Genomic DNA, 22,831 nt, shown 5'->3' with positions numbered 1-22,831 from the left:
TTTACTAACCCAGCCTTTTCAAATTTAACAGGCTTTTTTGTGTTTGCATCAACCTTCACATATGCATTACAGTGGCACTTCATTTCTTCAACTTTTTTACACTATAATATGTACATAAGTTAGCTGAACATATACATGTTTTATGAATGTGTGGTGTGGTAGTAAAGTAGTACATATAATAGTATGTATGAACTCTTGACTATGTGATCATTAGCACCATAAATACATACACATTACAAAAACAGTACAAAAGTGCTCATTTAAGAATGCTATGTATACCCAAAAATCATCTTCAAACACATATATTTGCATCATTAACATTATTATGCAATTAATATAATAGTAAAAACCATTATACAATCTGTATAAAATTAATAGCCAATTGTGTTATCTTACTTACATCTTCAGTGATCACCAGAAAGACATGGTCATTTTTGCATACTAAATGATAAAATATATATTTCGGAACAAAGAAGTAAATGCATAACTTACTATAGTATGATCCCATTAAGTGATCAGTAAAAACTAGATCATGAGAAAGGATTGGCATTGTTGGTAAATATGCTACCTGTAAAAATAAATATTAGCTGCTTTTAGTTTTAGTTAACTAATACATATTTGTCTTACTAAAAGTACATTTAGTTTTTAGTTATAGTTAACTAAACCACCATCAGGTCACAAACTATAGCATATATTGATGTTTGGTTGCTACATATAGCAGTACAGTTTCATTCTGTGCTTCATTCCACCTGTAGAACATATGTGAACTTATACGTGCAGTGATCTAAGCAACATGGTGTTGTTTTAGTAAAGAGTTTTAGTTTTAGTTATAGTCATAGCTAGTTTCTTCGTTTTAGTTTTAGTTATAGTAATCCTTCTTAATTCATTTTAGTTATAGATTTAGTTATGGTTATATTGTCTTTGTTATTTTAGTTTTAGTTATAGTTTTAGTTAACAACATGAAAACCTTTTAGTTTTAGTTATAGTTTTAGTTGTGCATAAGAAATCTTTTGGTTTTAGTTATACTTTTAGTTATCTTTCTTAGTTTTAGATTTAGTTTTAGTAAATTATTCTGTTGTTTTTTAGTTATGGATTTAGTTTTAGTTATAAATTTAGTTTTAGTTATGATATGGATTTGCTTTTAGTTATAGTTTAATTTTAGTTAACTAATACATATTTGCCTTACTAAAAGTACTTTTAGTTTAGTTATAGTTAACTAAAACAACACTACAAGAAAAAGTCAGATTCTAACTTCACTAATATAATATATAGCATAAACGTTTTACAATAAATAAATAGTACTTACTTTTAGTGAGCCAGGATTTTTGAGTAGTTCTACACAAGGCTTCAAAAATGGTACATCTTTCTGCTGAAGTATCACACAAACACAATGTACAACAACTCCAATCATTTTTGTTGAGTGAGAAGTAAGCTTGGTTTGAGTTTTGGTGGTGATAGTATTGTTGCAATCACCATTTACAATGTGGCTAGTTACTTTTTTGAGCTGTAAAAAGAACAAAGCATTCAAGTTACACCTACAGTTAACCACAGTGTTCTGAGGTAATGACAAAATAAGTGAGACTCTAATAAAACACACAGTTGCAATGAGTATTGCTGTGTGTCAAACAACTGAAGGTGTACTGCATTTTACAAATGATCAGTACATATGTCACAAAGACAACAAGGTACTCATATTCCAGATTATGACAGGTTAATAAATTCAGTGCAATAGCACACAATACATGATAAGATATATCATACTTACATCATCATTGACATTTTTCAAGCCAGCTACATATTTCTTCAACTCATCTAAGTTCTATACAAATATGGCAATCCCAATGTTACATACAGTATGTCTGCCAAAATGGTTTACATGTATACATTGGTGTGTGTGTGTTGTGTGTGTTGTGTGTGTTGTGTGTGTGTGTGTGTGTGTGTGTGTGTGTGTGTGTGTGTGTGTGTGTGTGTGTGTGTGTGTGTGTGTGTGTGTGTGTGTGTGTGTGTGTGTGTGCATGTGCAAGTGTTTGTATGGGAAATGTATCATACATCATACAGTACAGTATAGCAGGGATCATGAAGGTTTGGGCTTTCTTGTCCAAAATTATCACTGTATGATCATAACACGAGGAAGCCACAATCAGACTAATAATCACACGTGATACATCTTACATCATATTGCATAACCTATTTCCTACATCTCCCCCTTTTCAAGCATTTGTAGGGGAATAAAATTACAAAACAAATGCTACACAAATCAAAAACAGTCCTAATCACAGCCAAAAAAAATCAATTGCTAATCTAAGCTTATATAATAATTATAATTGCAGTTGCACTTAAGTCCAGTTTGGATCCTCAATCAGCTTTCTGGTGGGGCGTTTGTCCCGGGTAGATCTGCGTTGAGTATGAGAAGCTCCAGACGTGGTGGAGTCCATGGATTTGCAAGGTCCAAGTCCATTGGGTACTGAGGTTGGGATACGACGGCGTAGGAAGCGTCTATTGCGGACTAGAACTCTGCCATCTGTTGTCTTGATATAATATCTACGGTGTGGACCAATCTCTGTGACTATCCCATAAATGTCCCAAAGTCGAGACTGAGGATTTTGTACTGCAACATGTGACCCAACATGAATGTCTGGCACGTTGTGAGCGTGGAGATTGTAGTAGGCTGCTGGAAGTGTCTTCAGCCTGCTGTGTAGCCTCTTGAGCTGGTCGCTGCCACTGTGGTAGGAAGGACCGCCTGTGAGCTGGTAGGATATCTTGCACAGGGTGGCCGAACAGTTTCTGAGTTGGTGACAAGCCATCCTTTCTACTGGGTGTATTGTGGTATTGTAGCAATGATTGACAAAATTTCTCATCATCTAGGGCTCTGCCATTCCATGAGTTTTGAAGTAGTTTCTTCATGGACTTGACGGTACTCTGAGGGGTATCTTGGTGAGGAAAGTTTGTGTAGAAAACCCCAGCACTTTGAGAATTCAGAAAATGCCTTGGATGTGAACTGTGGTCCACCATCAGACCATACAGTGTCAGGTATAGCTGTACGGCAGAAGGACTGCCGGAGAACTGAGATGACTGTATAGGTAGTAGTGTTAGGGTGTAAAGGGATAACAGCTGGCCAATCAGTGTGGCAATCAACTATGATCAGATAGGTGTGGCCTGCGTGTGAGCAAAGGTCTATTGCAATCTCCTGGAATGGGCGGTCTGCTTTTGGCTTTTGAACAATTGGTTCTCTGGTATGGCTGGGGAGATGGTCTTGGCAATGCTTACAAGATAGGATGGTGCTGTCGATGTCATTGTCTATTCCTGGCCAGTACACGGAAAGACGGGCACGTTGTTTTGTCCTTACAGTGCCCTGGTGAGATTCATGGAGTTGAGACAAAATTACAGGTCACAGTTTTGTGGGAATAAGAAGTCTGCAGCCAAAAACAATGAGGCCATCATCAATGGTGAGGCTGTCTCTAGTATTCCAGTATCGTTTGCAAGCATCTGGTAGTTGATTACGATGGGGTGGAAATCCATGTAAGATGAGATGTTGGAGCTGTTGATATTCTGTGTCTTCTTGGGCACTTTTTCTGAGGTCATCTAAGCGGTATGGTAGTGGTTCAGTTTGTGTGAGAGTTCGTATCTCAGTAATGGACAGGGCTGGTTGGCTAAGAGTATCTAACTCAGCAAGACTATCTTCAGGTGATCGGTCTGTCACTGGGTTCCTTGACAGGGCATCTGGGGCATCATTCTTTGTGCCTTTCACCCATTCTGTCGTAAAATTATATGCCATCAGCTTAATCTTTAATCTCTGAAGACGTGGATTCTCTATTTCATCAAGTCGGTGATGGTTAAGGATAAGAATAAGAGGATTGTGATCTGTGATAACTTGAAAGTGTTGTAGTCCAGCTAGAAACAAGTGGCACTTCAAGGTAGCCCAAGCAACGGCCAACATTTCCAGCTCTATGATGGCGCAGCGAGATTCAGCATCAGTGAGAAATCGGGACCCTGCCTGAATCAAACACCAAGTGCCAGAGTTGTCTTGCTGTTGGAGTATGAATCCAAGGCCTTGGCAGCTAGCATCTGTGCATAGTCTAGTGGGTTTACTCATGTCAAAAAATGACAACACAGGTGCATCAGTAAGGGATTCTTTGGCAGTTTGAAATGCTTGGTCATGGGTGGCGGACCACTGGAAATCGTTCTTTGTACTGAGCAAGGGGTGCAGTGGTGTGAGTAGTGTGGAGACGGTGTTTGTGCTAGCTGATAGTTGATTAAGTAAACCAAAGAAGGATTGGAGATCTGTACGGTTGGCTGGAGTTGGAAATTTCGAGATGGCATCTATAATAGTGTGGTCTACTTGGTAACCTGTAGCAGAGAGCTGGAATCCTGCGAAGGTAACTGAGGACTCACAAAACTTGCACTTGTCTAGATTCAGGGTGATCTTTTTCTCAGCACATCTTTGTAGAAATTCTTGGACATGTGAAGCATGTTGTGTGACATCACTGTCATAGATAACAATGTCATCCACTATGCGGCGGAAACCGGAGAGACCTTCAAAGGCTTCATACATATGTCCATCATAATGTTCAGATATGGAGGAAATTCCGTATGGTGCACGCATATACTTAAATCTGCCAAATGGTGTTATGAATGTGGTGAGAAGCTGACTTTCTTGATCAAGAGGACATTAGTGATAGCCCTTCATAGCATACAAAACAGTGAAAAACTTAGCTTGGCAAGTAGATATGTCAGCAATGGCCTCAGCTGGGGTGGGTGATTGGTACCTTTCTCTCTTTACATATCTATTTAAGTGTGAGAGGTCAACACACATACGTATCCGATCAGTATTCTTCTTGGGTGCTACGACAATAGGTGCACACCAGTCAGTGGCTTCGATAACAGGGGTGATGATGTTCTGTGATTGTAAGAGGTCAAGTTCAGCTTTCAGCTTGTCACGGTAAGCGTACGGAATAGATCTGGGGTGTTAACACAAAATGGTCTCGCATCATCAGTAAGGTAGATATGGAATTCTTCACCTTCCATGCTGTTAATGTTACCATCAAATACGGTGGGGAACTCCTGAACTGCACAGTGCTTGTCAAGGGGTAAACTATCAACTGGAGGGGTGGCAGCTACAGAATTGACAGTAGTGCTGGAAATGGTTGGGTTGGGATAGCAGTTTGGTAGGATTCCAAGTTCCTTACATGTCTTCCAGGACATCAGTGTACCTGTAACATTAGGGTAAATGTGCAAGTCATCAAGGTGTTCCTTGTTGCCAATCTTGAAACATACTGGCAGCCTGCCAACAGGATGCATCTCTGCTCCATTCGCAGCTTTGGGAGGAAGGTAAAAGGTTGTCAATGTGTTCATTAAGCTGAGAGAGAATACTAGTACCGGCTGCTGAAATATCTGCACCTGAGTCTGGAAGAACAGCTGTGGTGGTGGCACCATTAAGAGTGGTAATGTCAACTTTAGCTTGGGTGCAGGGTCAGTAGATGTGACATGGTGGATGTTAGACAGACCTGCTTGTTCGGACCAGGAGCTATCGGACTGAGTAGATTGAAGGGTAGATGTATAGGGCCGCGGTGGATGAGGTTATATGAGTTTGGAATGGCAGACTCTGGAGAAATGACCCAGTTTCTTGCAATTGTGACATGACACACGATATGCAGGGCATTGTGTGCGACCTGCTGGATGTGCCTGGGCTCCGCAACCAAGACAGAGAGGTTGTGGTGTAAATGTCTTCTTTTGTGGGTGTGTCTTGAGAGCTGCCACAGATTCGTGGAGATGACCAGGTCCTTGCTGTATGGCAGCTCGTTGTTTCTTGGCTCCCTCTTGGACTTGGCACATGTGGACTGTTTTATCTAGAGAGAGGTCTTTTTCTTGTAAAAGGTGTTCGACAGTGTCACCATCAAGGAGGCCTTCGATTATTTGGTCACATAAGCTCTTCTGTGTGTAAGCATCATTGCAGAAGTTGCAAGTTTTCACTAGTTCTCTCAAAGAAACAAGGAAATCATCGAAGGACTCCCCGGGCTGCTGTGTTCTACGATGGAAATTCCGTCGCTCCACTGATTCATTAATGTGTCCAGCGACGTACTTCTTGATGGCACTAATAATGGAGGCTACACTTCCACGGTCCTCGGTGGTGAGGCCAAGGTTGTTGACTATGGTAAGAGTTTTGCATGAAAAACATAATGTCAAGGCTTGTTCTTGTTTCACAGCAGTTTCTTTGCCAAGTCTGGACAGGCTCATGTATGATTCCCACTGCGTTTGCCAGGCTGAAAAGTCAGAGCCGCAGTCGATTTGTAGATCCAACTTAGGAAGATCTCCTTGGCGAAAAACATACGACGACCGTGACATGGGTGATATCTGGAGAACAAGATGGCAGGAACAACAAAACACTTGAGAACGAAGGTATCACCTGATGGGGTGCCTCAACCCGGCACCAAGGATCAGCGATGAGGGTTAGAAAAACGAGGTTGACGATTACAACGGTGAGATGAGGCGTTCTACTGCTCGCAGTGACATGTATGATCATAACACGAGGAAGCCACAATCAGACTAATAATCACACGTGATACATCTTACATCATATTGCATAACCTATTTCCTACAATCACCAAAGAGCAGCCTCACAGTTCCTCTATGACAGCTTGGCAGTATTGGTTAGGCATAACCATGCTAATAAATGTCTTCAGAGCAACCCTAAACCATTCCAACAAGTTTCCATGAAACTATACTTAGCTGAATTTTCTGCTAACTGACTGACTGCCTGACTGATGCCTCTAGCCAAGCATCACTCAATTATGGATAGGCTACAGGGTTGATTTCTTCACTGTTCAATGTCACCTTTTGCCCAAGATGTGCCTTTTGGTCAACTGCAGTAGCTACAATGCAGGTATCATGGACTTACCTTTGTCTTCCTTTGTGTCCTATTTCTTTCTCCACCACTATGTGAATGTTGATTGGTTGTAACACTGTATAACGTTGTAACGTTGGTTCTAATGTTGTATAATGGGTAGAACATAGCTGAAACTGAAGCAGAATGGCCACTTTACATTTCAGTTGTGGCATGCCTGTGTTCAATCACAATTTCTATAGTGACTGGATTGATTGCAGAGGTGCTTCTCATATTGTTCTTTGTTTTTGATGCTGCATTTCAGCAATTAATATTTGGGGTGCAAGTCGTCATACAATTAATTTTTGGATCTGGCCCTATAGATGTAGTATGTGATGGTTCACCAGCAATGAATTCTTTTATTACAAAAAGTAAACAAATAAGTGTAGGGAAATACATTTAAGTAGGGATTATAGAAGGGAGGTCATCTACGCCTGCAGCTGTACTACTTGACAGTTAATCCTTACTTCAATCATAATTATACTATTTACAGGCTGAATATGACTGAAGTAGGAATTAAATGTCAACTATATAGTATACTTGTAGGTGTAGATGACCTCCCTTGCTTTGTTGCCTTTATTTCTACAAGTACACAAATATAAGAAGAGTACAGTAGGGATATAACACTTCCTTGTGATTTAATATCGTGCACTACTCCTGGACCAGCTTGTTTCAGTACTTTTTATTGATGTGTTATGGTATTTGAAAATTCCAAATTTTTTGTGTACTTGTTTGTTAACATTTTTTGTAAAATAAAATTACTATGACTGTTGAACCCACGCATACCGCATCAAAAGAAAAGAAACGGCGCCGCACGCCCCAGCTACCAATTATCATCTGAAAAGTGAAGTATCCATTATGCTTCGTTGTCAGCTATGTTCAACCCGTAACACAGCATTACGAATCAAGAACTATTCGAAAAGCACCTTTGCAATCAAAGTATATAGCCACTATGAAAAATGCAGACAATTTCCGTTACGAAGGGAAGCCATCATGTGCTACTGCCAAATCGACACCTTTCATTGTCAGCCAAGATGAATAGGACACAAAGGAGGACATTGGTAAGTCCATGAAGAATGCATTGTATGTACTGCAGTATGCCAAAAGAGGTACCTCTCGGGCCGAAGCGACGTCGAACAGTGAAATAATCAAGCCCGTAGCTTTAGTCGTTATCGTGTTACGCTTGTCTGAAGGCATCAGTCAGTCAGTTACTCAGTCAGTAGAAACTTCTGTTTATAATATTTAAAAAAAATTCTGTAGCAACTTGTTGAAAGTGTTTCGAAAGCTTGTTTGTACTTAGTTTTACCTAACCAATACTGCCTTATCGTCGTCAGGGAAAATTGAGGCTAATTTTAGGGTCATATTTTTTGTGGGCCACGCCTACTCCTTTGTGGTCCCTACTATACAGTTCTATCGTACTGCATGATGATCCCTATTCCAAGGGAAAATTTCTAATCTTGCATAGGGTTAGGATAACCACACATCGACAGTGATGTCACAACATACATGCAGATATGCACTCTTATCTTCAAAATAATTATATGATCACAATCTATGGTATGGGAAAGAATCAACATTGGAACTAGCAACAAATGGTACAGTAAAAGTGGAAATCAGCATTCGTATTTGTAGTTGTGCATTAGGCACAAAACAATAATTACTATACACATTCTTTATGCTTCATAAGTTTTTAAATCCATAATCTACAGATATATAGCTCTACATCTGCAAGAATCCCAAATGTTTGCACAAGCCTGATTTTACAGTAACTATTATGTAATATTAAGTACTATGCAAACCCAAAAGTAGGCTATGGGTTGTTTAATTTACACCTTATTTCCTTATTTTCCTACAGGTGAATAGAACTATATACTCAAGACTTCGGGTATTATGTTTTTTGTAACTAAATAATATTTACTGAATGTTGCATGTACTGGAATACATAACTGCTCTATAAGAGTATCATGATTGTGTATTTACATTGTTTTCATGCCATATCTGATCCGTTAATAAGTGTTTATACTTTGTTAAAGAAAATTTAGCTAATTTTCAAATGCAGTTTGGGTGGTGGGTATAGTAACAAATCACACTTGCAATACACAATTTACCACTGTAAATAAGGTTAACCGACAAGGAAGCCTGTGTATGGTTGGGATTGAACCCACTATCGATAAAATATTCACTATTGCACATGCGCACATGATTGCTACCAGCAGGTGTTACTTGTGCTGAATTCCGAATCTTGTCTCAGATGTTGAATAAAACACCCACCCACCCACCCTCCCTTGTTTTTGTGCTAACATTTCCAAGCCCCGGCTTAACTAAGGTAATCATGCATGCTCATGTTCATGCTACATGGAAATGAAGACAGATTATGATCATTTATCTGTGTAAACATGGCCATCAAGGTCACTGAAAGTAAGATCTGTGATGGTCTACAAATACATGTTACAAGGAGTACTAGTACTATTTATGTAGAAAGTTTCATGGTTTATGAAAAAGTGCACAATATTGACAATATTGGCTATGCTGCTATGCTATGCAGGCAGTAAGTGTAACAATTAACACACACATGAATTTCTGTTTCTTTAACCCAATACGCAATAAAAGTGAGCTGTAAATGTGCTGTAATGTGTTTGTGCTACCTCCATACTTGAAGGAAATCAAACCAAGTATGAGCAAATAAAAAAAGAAAAAGAAAATAAAAAATACTACAACAAAATGTGATAAACAATATACTTTGAACATTCGTTACTTAAATATGGTCAAGCCAAAATTGGTACGGATGGTGTCTCTCACTGTTGTGAGTGAATTAGTACAGCAAACATGGTTTGTTTCTGATGCATGAAAATTGCATTTTCATGGTTTTATCTATTGCATGCTCATACTGGCTTCTGTTGGCCACACTACACATTGTAGAAATCGCAGGGATCAGTTCTGCAGTACAATGCATAATGTGTATTGTATATCATTGCAACTACATATACTACTCTGTAGAATTATCCTTTACATTCAAGCATCTTGTCAAGGTACTTTACATTTAAACCAATGTATAATGTAGAGAGATTATCTTAGCCATTCTACTAAATACGGACAATGTACACGAAAAAAAGAGAGTATTTCCATGTTTCTAATGCTGGTTGACTATGTTGTTTACCCATAACTTTTGAAATACAAAAATAATTGTATTACCTTTGGTAAAACTTTCATTGAAGGAATTTTAAGTGTTACATTTGCATAAATTGCCATTGTAATCATTACGGAATGACCAGGATTGATAAGCTCCTACAAGAAAAGAATTATACATAATAACTATGTACTAATGGACTGCAAGTGTTGTATTCATCACCTTCACAACTTTGTCTAGTTCAGTGCTATCAGAACTTGTAACAAGGACTGTCAGTGCCTCTAATAATTTATCAAATCCTTCCACCGTATGATAAACTTGAACAGGGTTGATAATTTGATCTCCCTAATATTAAAGATTCCATGTCATATTACATGTGATTACCCAAAAGTTCTAACATATAACTGCTTTGTGTGTTGCACTAAACAAAATAGTTATCATCTGGAACTAAAATTGCTTTTAAATAAAGGTTTAATGGCTGTCTTTTGTCAATACATCTCTTTCAGTGCAGTGGTATATGGAGAAAAATCTGGTAAAAGTCTTTCATAAACTGCATGTAAATAAACTTTGCAGCAGATTTGATGTGAGGGACATTTAAAATTTCCCAATGTGAGCTCTAATTGTAATTAGTAAGAACAGAGTTTCTGTGCAATCTAGGAAGATGACATTAATACTGACAGGGATAAAATTATGAGGGCATCAAATTAACTTGCTAATGGTGACTTCAATAATTTAAGTCAAGTAAATAGTATTATTTTATTGTTGTAACAACTACACTTGGCTGTTTTGCTTTGATATGTTCTGTATTAGTCACCACATGATAAACCTTGACTGTCACAAAGTAAGCACCATTTTTTTTGCATAACCTTCTGCAACTGTGTATATACATATTCAAGCAACCAGTTTACTTACCTCTAAATAGACTATTTCTTAACAATGTATGTATTGCTGAGTATATTTAGACAAGCCAACTCTGGTTGGATGTAGTATATTTGTCATACGCACTTAACATGATATTTAATACTTATCTAATGTTTAGGAAAGGATCGAGGCCAAGAAGCCGGCGTGCAACACCGTGAGTATATTGACAGGAAGAAAATGTGATTTTCACACCTCTGTAGCTCTGTGTTGCCTTTATAAAACAAGACAATGTTTGCTGTGGACATGCCCGCCAACGTCAATACTCCACATACCAAATTTGAGCGAAATCACTTCAAGCGTTCTGGAGATATGCGACTTCAAAAATTGGCTTAGTTTCTTCATTTTCTTCTTCTTATTTTTCTTCCTCTTTTCACACACTTACAAAAAATTGCCATAAAATGCGAACGCCATATCCGATTACCTTTAAATTTGGCATACAGAAGGGGGTATAACGGCACATCTTGGTACCATGTTTGGCTGAAATACAGTAATCAGTGAAGGAGTTATTAGCAATTATTCATGAAAAATAACACCAATATGTTGTCGCGCCTACAGGGTATACCGTGTATGGGAAGAAGCTGAAATCGGTGGGTGAATAGGTTAACTATTAAACCTCAAACCTTTTGTGGTTTAAAAGAAATCAAGCTAAACACCACGGAGATACAATGAAAAAACCAACAGTGTGTAACAATTATGCAATCGAGATTAGCTAATAAAAAAAAGACTACTTGCCACGCCTACCAGATAACAGCTTGGAGTAATGCTTTGAAAATCGCTGTACAGATGGAGTAATTATCTTAGAAAGGTTCTTCAATGGTGTAGAAGAATCAGACATAAAGCCACAGAGTTATAACATGAAATCCAACTTGGTGTAGCAAGTGTGAGATCGAGATACTCTAATAGAGCAGTCATCCTAATAGAGCAGTCACCCTGAAGAGAGATCAGCTAGAAACAAGTAACCCATGTAAAGATCAGCTACAAACAAATCACCTTGTAGAGAGATCAGCTAGAAACAAGTCACCCTGTAGAGACATCAGCTAAATACAAGTTACCCTATAGAGATCAGCTTCACCCAGTATATGTGCTGGAAACAAATCACAATGTAGAGAGATCAGTTAGGAACAAGTCACCCAGTAGAGAGTTCAGCTAGAAACAAATCACCCTGTAGAGAGATCAGCTAGAAACAGGTCATCCTGTAGAGATATTAGCTGGATACAAGTTACCCTATTGAGATCAGCTACGAACAAATAACCCAGTAGAAATATGTGCTGGAAACAAATCACCATGTAGAGAGATTAGTTAGGAACAAGTCACCCAGTAAATAGTTCAAGTTACCCTGTAGAGAGATCAGCTACAAACAAGTCACTCTGTAGAAGATCAAGTCAGCCTGTAGAGATATCACCCTGTAGAGATATCAGCTAGAAACAAGTTACCCTATAGAGAATCAGTTACAAACAATTCACCCTGTAGAAATATGTGCTGGAAACAAATCACCATGTAGAGTGCAGCTAGAAACAAGTCACCCTGAAAAGAGTTCAGCTACAAACAATGAGAGTTTCAGCTACAGTTCAGTTATGTAAGAAGTCACCTTATTAACTACAGTATGTGATAATCATTCAGTGTTAAATATACAAATATTTAATCAGACAAAAAGCTATACACAAAATTACTTCTTTTGTTCCACAATTCCTGCAGTAAAGGAAAAAAAACAAGTTATAAGGAAGCACCAAAGCCAGTTTATGGCTGGTTTTGTGGCTTGCAATACAAAAAGAAGTGATATCTAAATCAAAACAGCCAAGCTGTAAAAAAAGAGTGTGGCTCCCAAAAAGGCCAGGGTGAAAACAGATGTGAAATCCAAGGTGGCGGCCAAGAAATGGCTGTGATGGTAGGTTAATGGCAAAAATTTTAATTATGACAATTCAGGTGAATTTGGCACCGAATCCTAGTGGAGGAGGCAATGCAAATTTACCTGAATTGTTGTAATTAAAATTTTGGCCATTAACCTACCATCACAGCCATTTCTTGGCCACCACCTTGGATTTCACATCTTTTTTCACCCTGGCCTTTTTGGGGGCCGCACTCTTTTTTTACAGTTTGGCTGTTTTGGTTTAGACTTATAATATACATGTAACACACAATAGGTGCAAGTCCTACATGCAGAAAAGGTACCAGTACCACGGTGATATGTTAAAAATAAATGTAATTGTTTGAGTTGTTTGCCAATATGTAACTGGATCTGCAAAAACCTGTCGCTACTTTGTAGGGCTGTAACTCCACAAGTTCTTGGCATATGACGTTAAAACTTCACCAGAGCATACACTTTGCTCAATAAAAAGTAAATTAGAAATTTTAAGTTCGATTAAGAATTATAGAAAAAAGTAGGGAAACAAGGGAGGTCGCCTACACCTGTAGATATACTAGTGGACATTTAATCCCTACTTCAGTCTATACCCGTGACTAAATTAGGGATTAAATGTCCACTAGTATATTTGCAGGTGTAGGTGACCTCCCTTATTTCCCTACTCTTTTTCTATGATCCCTAATTAAAACTTAAAACTCCTAATTTTCCTTATACTTGTTTGCTTACTTTTTGAAACATTAATATGACTGTTGAACCCACGAATACCGCATCAAAAGAAAGGATGGCACCTGAGAGAATTTTTTAATCAGAATGTGTGCCCCAGCTATCAAATATTGACTGGAAAGTTAAGTGGCCATTATGCTTCACTTTCAGCTATGTTCAGGTCATTTCACAAAATTACAAATGAAGAAGTGCCTCTGTAGTCAATCCAGTCACCACGGAAAGTATGGACAATTTCTGTTTACAGATGTAGGGAAGCCATCGAGCTACCGTGTCAATGGGACACAAAGGAGGACAAAGGTAAGTCAATGATGCATGCATTGTACGTACTACGGTATGCCAAAAGACACCTGTTGGGCTGAAGCGACGTCAAATAGTGAAAAAATCAAGCCCATAGCCTTAGCCGTTATCAAGTTACACTTGCCTGAAGGCATTAGGCAGGCAAGTAGTTAGTAGAAAATTCTATTGAATATTTATAAAATTTTTTTGTAGCAATCTATTGGAAGCATGTAGAGTTGTACTGAAGACACTTTTGGGTTTGGTTGGCGCCATGATGGTATTGTGAAGCTGGTTTTTGAGTGATATTTTTGGCCAGAAAAACCAAAACCTCCATGATCCCTAATATACAGTACTACTGTACTGTACTGTATGATATAGAATTCCTGAGTATGTCAAATTTTTGGCAGATCTGGTCACATATGTTATTGTGTCTGCTAAAACATTTTGCTATGTCAACAAATACACTTACGCTGTTTTCTTCTTTGCTCTTAAGGTGCTCTGGAACTATCCAAGGATAAGATGTCTTCAACTCATTGAATCTTTCAATACCATACTGCCGTATTATAAACTTTACAACATATTCAGCAGGATATTTGCCTTTAGGTTCATGAAATATTGCTTGAACATACTCTAAAGTATCTTTCCAATCTTTAGGGGATGTTTCCACAGCTCCATTTTGAGGCAATTTACAAAGAGCAATGGCAAGCTGAGACAAATGGTAACGAAGTTTGGCAATCGCCATTAAATTATTTATTGAAAACAATCCATAAGAGTGTATGTATTCTTCAAAATTCTCTTTTAAGCACTTCTCAGTTGTTTCAGTTTCACTAGCTGCATGCTTATGAAGCTCATCCTGTAAAATTATCACAGTAATCATCACAATTACCATACTGTTATGGTACACCCATAATCCATTACAATTCCAACCAAACGAATCCTCTACAACATTGAGTGCTGGCACTCGGTACCTATATGTTACACACTAATCTTTGGCTGCATAAATAGAGTAAAGTATAAATAATCCTCTACTTTTATCCATAACAGCCAAGCTGCAAAAAATGGTGTGGCCTTCCAAAAATAGGCTAGTGTGAAAAAGATGTGATATCAAAGGTGGTGGCCAAGAAATGGCTGCAATGATATTATGTCAATTAATTTGTAACTAATTGACATAATATCATTGCAGCCATTTCTTGGCCACCACCTTTGATGAAAAAGATGTGATATCAAAGGTGGTGGACAAGAAATAGTTGCAATGATATTATACTGCCACTTAATTTGTAAAAGGTGGTGGACAAGAAATGGTTGCAATGATATTATACTGCCACTTAATTTGTAACAAATTAAGTGGCAGTATAATATCATTGTAACAAATTAAGTGGCAGTATAATATCATTGCAACCATTTCTTGTCCTTACAAATTAAGTGGCAGTATAATATCATTGCAACCATTTCTTGTCCACCACCTTTGATATCACATCTTTTTCATACTAACCTATTTTTGGAAGGCCACACCCTTTTTTCACAGCTTGGCTATTTTGGATTAGACATCATTTCTTTTTGTATTTGTATATTCTGGCTGTCTTATATTTTTCTACAGGGTAAGTAGGAAAACTATATTATATGTGACATTTGAAATTAATTTTTGTATTATTTCGCTGTTGTTGAATATTGCTACTCTATTTAGGGATCTTCAGATGTATTTTCATATGTGACTGGATTTTGGAAAAAAAAAATCCAAATTGCACATTAGAAGTTTTGAGATAAACGGTTTTAAAGAATTAAAGTTAGCTTAACTTGCCAAGGATAGCAAGCACGCACATGAAATTTACACAAAAGATGTATTTATCTATTACCTTCCAGACCACTTCCAGGACTTGTAGGTGCTTGTAGAGTTCCCACTGAATAAGATAGAAATTTGACCAGTTCAAAGAGTGAAGTAGTATCACGCGTGCTCACAAAGGGGAGGAGGGTAGGGGTGGTGGGGTGGGAAGAGATAGACTTTAAAATGGAGGCAGACCATGATTGAAGTACGGACATGAGATTACAGGCTTTTTAGTGGCTGATATGCAGCAAAATCAACAGAAAAACGTTTGACCAACAGTATCAGGCCATCCACCAGCAAACCACTGATTCTTGCCAAGCCAGGCCCCGAAACCGTCATTTGAGCTTTCCACACCACCCAGAAAAGACATCTGTTAAAACCAGCCTTAAGTAGTTTGGGTAATGCTGAGGGTCAAAACTACTAGAATAATAGTGTAGCTATCCACTGGTGATGTTGGTTTGATTTTGCCTGATGTGCAATTTGGATTGGTTTTGTAAAATCTGGTCACATATATGGTTGGATTTCACATTATAATTCATTGAAATCTAAACGAATTTCCATTATGTTATTGAAGGTTTACACATACAAGAAAAATTTAACCAGCTGTCAAAAGCGGTTTAGCTGGTAGGTGTGACAACAAATCACAATGAGGCTGACTGCTCTATTAGAGTGTGTACCTTGATTTTGTGAATTTTATGCATGTTTGCATGGTATAGCCTATTTTTATTTGTAGTATTATAATAGAGTGCACATTTTTCTGAGTAATTCTAAATAATGCACACAAAATGTTCTAGAGCAATCTAGAATTTCCATGGATAGATCCACAAAATTATATTCTGGTGTAGTAAACTGGAGTTTCCATTTATAAGGTAAAATTAAGTAAGGTGAGCAACTGACAGCAGTGACAGTAAAGGGTTTGGGAATATAGGTGTGAAGGTCTCTGATTTGAAGTTTGAAAAATTCTTTTAAAATCTTTTTCTTGCATGAATTTTTTGATCTTGTTTGTTTCACATGTTCGGATTTTTCTTTATATCTGCTTAGCTAATAATACTTTCAAATCACAAAAGGTCCACACTATGATGGTCAGACTGTCTGCATACTGATTTTAAAGTCATTTCTATCAGTGGTTTATCCTGCAGGTGTGACAAAAAATCACACTTGCTATTTTGGAAAAGAAGATGAATAAGCTATGATATGTTCTTATACCCCAAAATTTGAAAGGCTTACACAAGTTGTGGCAATTTATGTAAGTGGTGCGAAAAGAAAACTTAATGGTGCGAAAAGAAAACTTAATGGAAGATGAAGAAAAATACAAGAAAATAAGACAAATTTTAAAGGTGCATATCTCAAAGACGGCTGGACCAACTTAACACAAATGTGGTATGGAAGATGTCCCATCCCGAGGAATATTTCACAGAAAAAATGTCTGTTTGTGAGGTACGAATTCATGAAAATTTACATTTTCTTGGTTCCTGCAAAATACACACTTGTCTGCTGGATGCATTGGCTTTCCTTGGCCGTACGACACATTATCATGTGTCCTGGTTTCTTGCACTTCAAATTAATAACTTGCGTCAGCTTGTGATAAGAGAAGTACATATATTAAGCTATAATTACAGCACCGAATGATAGTATAAGCTACTAATTAGAAGTGAAGACAAGATCTCCGATCTCTGACACAATCTCCGATATGATCTCCAACAGGTGCTGTTTCACTATATGTGACCGGATTTGCGAACAGGGGTCTTCCACACACATATCCAATTCTATGACTTTGGAAGACCATAATTTAGTTGTCAAACCACATACAAACCTCAAATTTTCTTCATCAATTAGCCTATGTTGGTTTTCATTACAGCCCACATTTCAAGCCAATAGCTTATTGTAATCTGAAGTTATGAATCGTCACACTTGGTATATTGGATGTGTGTGGAAGACCCCTTTTCGCAAATCCGGTCACATATAATGTTATCTATAATTGTTTCATTTACTGGGTTGTAGAATACACCAGTTATAACACGATTACTTGGGATATGACTAAATATATGCACTTTCCGTCGAGCACTGCGCACTCTCGGGAGTCATACGTATATTTTAGTCATATCCCTGTTATAATTGTATAATATACCATGATCACGTGAACCTTCAAATGTGCCACCAGGTGTATATTTAGGCACATAGCCGTCAAACTATAGGTAAGTATACCTAACAGGTTAGGTAAGTATATGTAATAGTTATACCACAGGCACGAGTGCTTTGCCTGATATACGCATGAGCATGAGGGCCGCAGGCCCGAGTACATATATACAGGCAAAGTACGAGTGCCCGTGGTATAACTAATATGTTCTACTTTAGAATGCAGACGCACCTAATTGGCAAAATCTTTAGTTGCTATACCCTTCTCTTATATAGGGAATCAAGTAAGTTATGATTGTGGGATTCAATTTTAATACATCAAACAGTAGTTTGATTTTACTGATACTAATATATCAATTTTAAGAGACTAGTGTTAATTATGTTACTTTAATTACTACATTTACAAAAGTACATCAAAATTGAATCCCACAATCACAGGTTGTTTGGCAAAATTGAATCCCACAATCACAGATTGTTTGATTCCCTATATAAGAGAAGAGAGATAACAGATAACATCAAAGAAATCTAATGATTTCTGAATATAGTGTGCACTCCTATTAGGTGTGTAATGTCTCAAGTTAATGATATACATATTGCCTTAACGAGATATACGCACTGGTGCAGTGTGCATATCTCATTAAGGCAGTTTGTAACGAGATAGTACCAGTGTGCATATCTTGTTAACATTTTGAGCCAGTGCAATATGTGATATATGTGCACTGGCTTTCCTTTGATCTGAAGTGTGAACGTGATACACACACACACATATATATATATATATATATACTAACCTGTGGTTTTGAGGTACGTGACACTATTGCATGTCAAGCCTGTGGCGGTTGTTTAAGCTTGGAGTGCATATGCTGGATTGGATACCTAAACTGTTACAAACAACACTGACATTAAAATGTGTAATCTTGTTGTTTACGTGTACAGTGGCCTCTGACCTTCCTGCAATCACTCGCAAGACGGTTGCAAATTTTCTCCTTCATGTGATCTGGAATTAGTGTGATCTTATTTACCTGTAGAATCACACATTTGTTTAAATCATTAGCATGAATAGGTGTAATTATTATACGTTTGTGCCTTTTCATTCACAGGTGAATCTATTCCTGGTTAGTACATGTCTGTAGGTCTCATAGTTTTTGAGTTATCTATTATTTATTCATGAAGTAGTGTTAACTGCATTTCTTATTACTTGGTTGTATAATAGGACCAGGTCACATACAACCAAGTACATGTACGAATGGGACAACCTAACAACAGGTGCAAGGCATATACAGTGTGTAGCTAGCACACAGCGGTCAGGAGAATAACACAAACAGTAGCTACTAGTAGCTCAGTAACACCAGTTACATATCAGTATTATGCAATTACATTACACCTACAAAGATTGGCAGGATTTTCTAAGCTGGTAATCATATATGTGACTGCTACAGTTGAAACTGACTGGTAAGTGACTGTATTAAAGTATATATCAATCTGAGCACGTCTGCAAGATGAACACACGTAACTTAGCTACTTTACTTTCTTGTGATAATGAACTATAGGGTAGATAATCAAAGATGGCACTGTGTGGGTAATTAGAGTGTGTGCTCTACTACAGCTAAGTGACTGCTCTATTAGAGTATCTCGATTGTACAGTGTTTAATCATTTATTTATGGTGTAATTTTAACCACAGTTTGTATTATTCTTAGTATTTGGTTGTATAGTATTATCTAATCCAAAACAGCCAAGCTGTAAAAAAAGTGTGCGGCCCTCAGAAAGGCTATGGTGAAAAAAGATGTGAAATCCAAGGTGGCGGCCAAGAAATGGCTGTGATGGTAGGTTAATGGTAAAAATTTGGAATGTGTGAAATCCAAGGTGGCGGCCAAGAAATCGCATTCGTGTTTTATGGCAGATTTTGTAAAGTGTGTGAAAAGAAGTAGAAGAAGAAAAAAACGAAGAAAAAAAACTCAAACTTTGGCCGCTCGTATCTCGGAAATGGCTGGAGCGATTTTCTTCAAATTTGGAATGTGGACTCCCCTACCTAGCCGGCACTTCTGTAGCAATTTTAGTTTCAATCGGATAAGGAATCACGAAGCTACAAAGATGTGAAAATCGTGTTTACTTTCTTCCTGTAAATATACTCACGGTGTGGCGCGCCGGCTTCTTGGGCCGCACGACACACTACCGTGTGTCTTGATATAAAACTGAAAAGCCATCCGTCTGTCTGCATTACTTTGGCATCCAATGATTTTCTTGCCAGCTGATGCATGTATTAATATGATTAGTGCAAGAGTGTAGACAAAAATTTGCTTAAATTCTTTCTTTAAACCACATGCATATTGCAAGTAAACACCTGTACCAGTCTACATATACATGTCTTTATAAGACGGATTAAATGCCTTCCCATTAATGTTAGAAGTTTAGCTAAGTGGTCAAGGCATGGCACTAATGTTAGAAGTTTAGCTAAGTGGTCAAGAGACGTGCCTTATAAACCAAAGGTCTGAGTTGAATTCCAGGTGGTGACTGTTTTTTTTTTTTTTGCTTGTTTGTTTTGTTTTGGTAACATTTTTGTGCCATCTTTTTCCCTATATTTTTGTGTGAATGATGGTGCTGATATCTAATGCTTATAACTTTTAGTTACTATGGACATGAAGGACAGTTTTTCCTACAGTATAAGAACTTTTCATGTAAGTCTCTGATTCTGAACCTTACTTGTGCGACATTCTTTTCTAAGTGTGTGTCGTTTTATTTTCACTCTCAGTGTAAATACTTTGACATCAACTTATAATGTTTTTGTATGGAAATAAGATGAGCTATAGTTGGAAATATGTACATGAGACTATACTGTATCTATAGAGTAGATACATTATTTGTATACTGCTGGAGTGTAGATGTGCTTGCAGTAAATTACACAACTTTGTACAGGTGGGAGTCACAATTGTTACTTGAAAGTGTAACATATATACTAAACAGAGAAACTCCTGCACTGTAGGGCAGGTACTATTTGCTGTAAGACAGGTACACTGTTGCTACATTGTTTCTTTTTACTGTCAGCTAAATTCCATGTAGAATCTGAAATGGTAATATTACGTATGACAGGTACTACTATTATAAATTACAGATGTGGTAATACTTGTTTAGTTTAGTTTGTTACACATATAGCTCTGCTGTTAAGCTTACCTACCTGCATCATGGTGCTTACATCATTTCAGTGTACTTGCAGGATGCAGCCTTATGTTTAATGTGACATCACCATGCATACTACATAACTACATACATAGGTACTGATTTGTAATGCTTGGTTCCCATTACATTAAATTTATATAGTTAATGTGGAGATGATACGCAAAGGGTAATTTTAAGCTTAATGTGTAACATATGCATGCACAATACGGCAAGTCCTGCACTGTAGGGCAGGTATAAATACTAGTCATTTCTTTTTGATGTCAGTGAGTTAAAGTCGTCAAATGATGTTACTACATATCAGGACAGGTACATGTAAACACCTGTGCGGTAAACATATTATTTATGTATACACATTACTATAGTTGTCTTAGCTACAGTACTGCTATGGTCACAACATTTCATATAGCTTTCAGGCTTAAAAGTGACATCACCATGTACGCTGTGTGAATTAGAGCTGAGCAATAATATCGATAGTTCGATACTTGCGATCAAAAAATCATTATCGTGATACGATAATTACAGTTTACTATCGTGATATTGCTGTAAGATTACTAGAAACATTGTTACCAAGTTTATTCAACTGTTTTGTAACTCTTTAGGCTTGTTTATTCACGAATTGTTTGGTTGCAAGGCTATAACAAGCTGTGTAGATTTATTGGCCGCCCACGAAATTAGTCAATTGCTTTGCGAAGGGTCTAGAATTGCACTAAAAAGGCTGTTTGAGAAGCTGGCTTAGCTGTTTTATAGCTACTTGACTTGCTTTATCATGGAAAAATTTGGCTGCAAGGCTGTAACAAAAATGTCGAAATATCGGCCGCCCACACAATTAATTACTCAATTAATGCATTTACAAGAAAACAGTAATTTATGATGGTGTTAATTATGCTCATGTTTATTTATGTATTGAATACTTGGAATTTGACTGAAGATCATTCAAAGTGTAATTATCGTGATATTATCGTATCGTGAATAATACTTCAATATCTATTGTGATAGTGAATTTTCTACTATCGCTCAGCACTAGTGTGAATACATGGTGCAGTGATATTAATGCTTAGTTAGTGTGGACATGGTCCTGCACGTAGGGCAGGTACCAGTGCTAGTCCAGTGAACAAACTAGTAGAAAAATAATTTAAAAAATTAAAACATGGGAATAGAGATCACTACAAAAGTGAAGAAACAAGAGTCAAACAAGTCAGCATGTTAAACACACACAGATCTCTATTTGCATGTTAAGAGAAGTGACACTTTCTTTGGCTTCTCTTAAGTTGTTTATGCAGTGTACAGTAAGTCTAATTTTTGACCTGTTTGCCCTTAAACTTGGACTCAACTAACATTAATATACAGAAGCATTCTCAGTACTTATCTGACCCTGATTTATGGAAACCACTGTTTTTCCCTAAATCCATTGAGTCCAAATAGAGATCTCTGTGTGTTTAACATGCTCGCTTATTGGACTCTTGTTTTTTTACTTTTTCAGTGACTTCTAGATCTATTTCCATGTTTTAAATTAAAAAAAAATTTTTTTACACTTGGAGTCGAGCATGTTGCTTTGTGGCGTGCTATTTTATTCGCGTTTTTTGCAACTCTTCTTTTACCAGTAAATTATGGTGAAGTCTATCTATCTACTAAAAGGAAAGTGGTATTGTATATTGTGTCATTTGGTGGTTCACCATCTTTTCAAGCCACGAACATGTGCAGACCTCCACAACCAGCCACATCATCAGAAGTCTCTTTATCTTGCCACTAGGAAAGTATCTGGAAACAACATGCTTCAGTTGGAGTTTCTGAGCAAGCTGCAGAATTGCTGGTTGCATGCTGTAGCAAGGAAGGTCCTAATGTAAGAACATTTACCTGCAGGCACATACTATAAACTATTTTGTCCATGTACATGGACATGAAAAAATTCA

The 22,831-nt window shown here is 37.5% G+C and overlaps 1 protein-coding gene across 1 annotated transcript in view; it reads right to left on the bottom strand.

The window, feature by feature from the left end:
- The window catches only part of LOC136250635 (E3 ubiquitin-protein ligase rnf213-alpha-like), a 486,640-nt gene that overhangs the window by 44,456 nt on the left and 419,353 nt on the right, over positions 1–22,831 (bottom strand). Inside the window, exons 78-85 of the mRNA XM_066042860.1 lie at positions 14,258–14,641; positions 10,230–10,352; positions 10,073–10,165; positions 1,766–1,819; positions 1,307–1,504; positions 493–568; positions 401–441; positions 10–101 (exon numbers count right to left, since the gene is read on the bottom strand). Of these exons, the coding sequence (XP_065898932.1) occupies positions 10–101; positions 401–441; positions 493–568; positions 1,307–1,504; positions 1,766–1,819; positions 10,073–10,165; positions 10,230–10,352; positions 14,258–14,641 (1,061 nt within the window). The remainder of the gene's footprint in view (positions 1–9; positions 102–400; positions 442–492; positions 569–1,306; positions 1,505–1,765; positions 1,820–10,072; positions 10,166–10,229; positions 10,353–14,257; positions 14,642–22,831) is intronic.

The sequence above is a fragment of the Dysidea avara genome, chromosome 3, assembly GCF_963678975.1.
Source record: "Dysidea avara chromosome 3, odDysAvar1.4, whole genome shotgun sequence".
Classification (NCBI taxonomy): domain Eukaryota; kingdom Metazoa; phylum Porifera; class Demospongiae; order Dictyoceratida; family Dysideidae; genus Dysidea; species Dysidea avara.
Note: the sequence above shows the minus strand (reverse complement) of the source record. Positions and strands in the feature narration are given on the sequence as shown.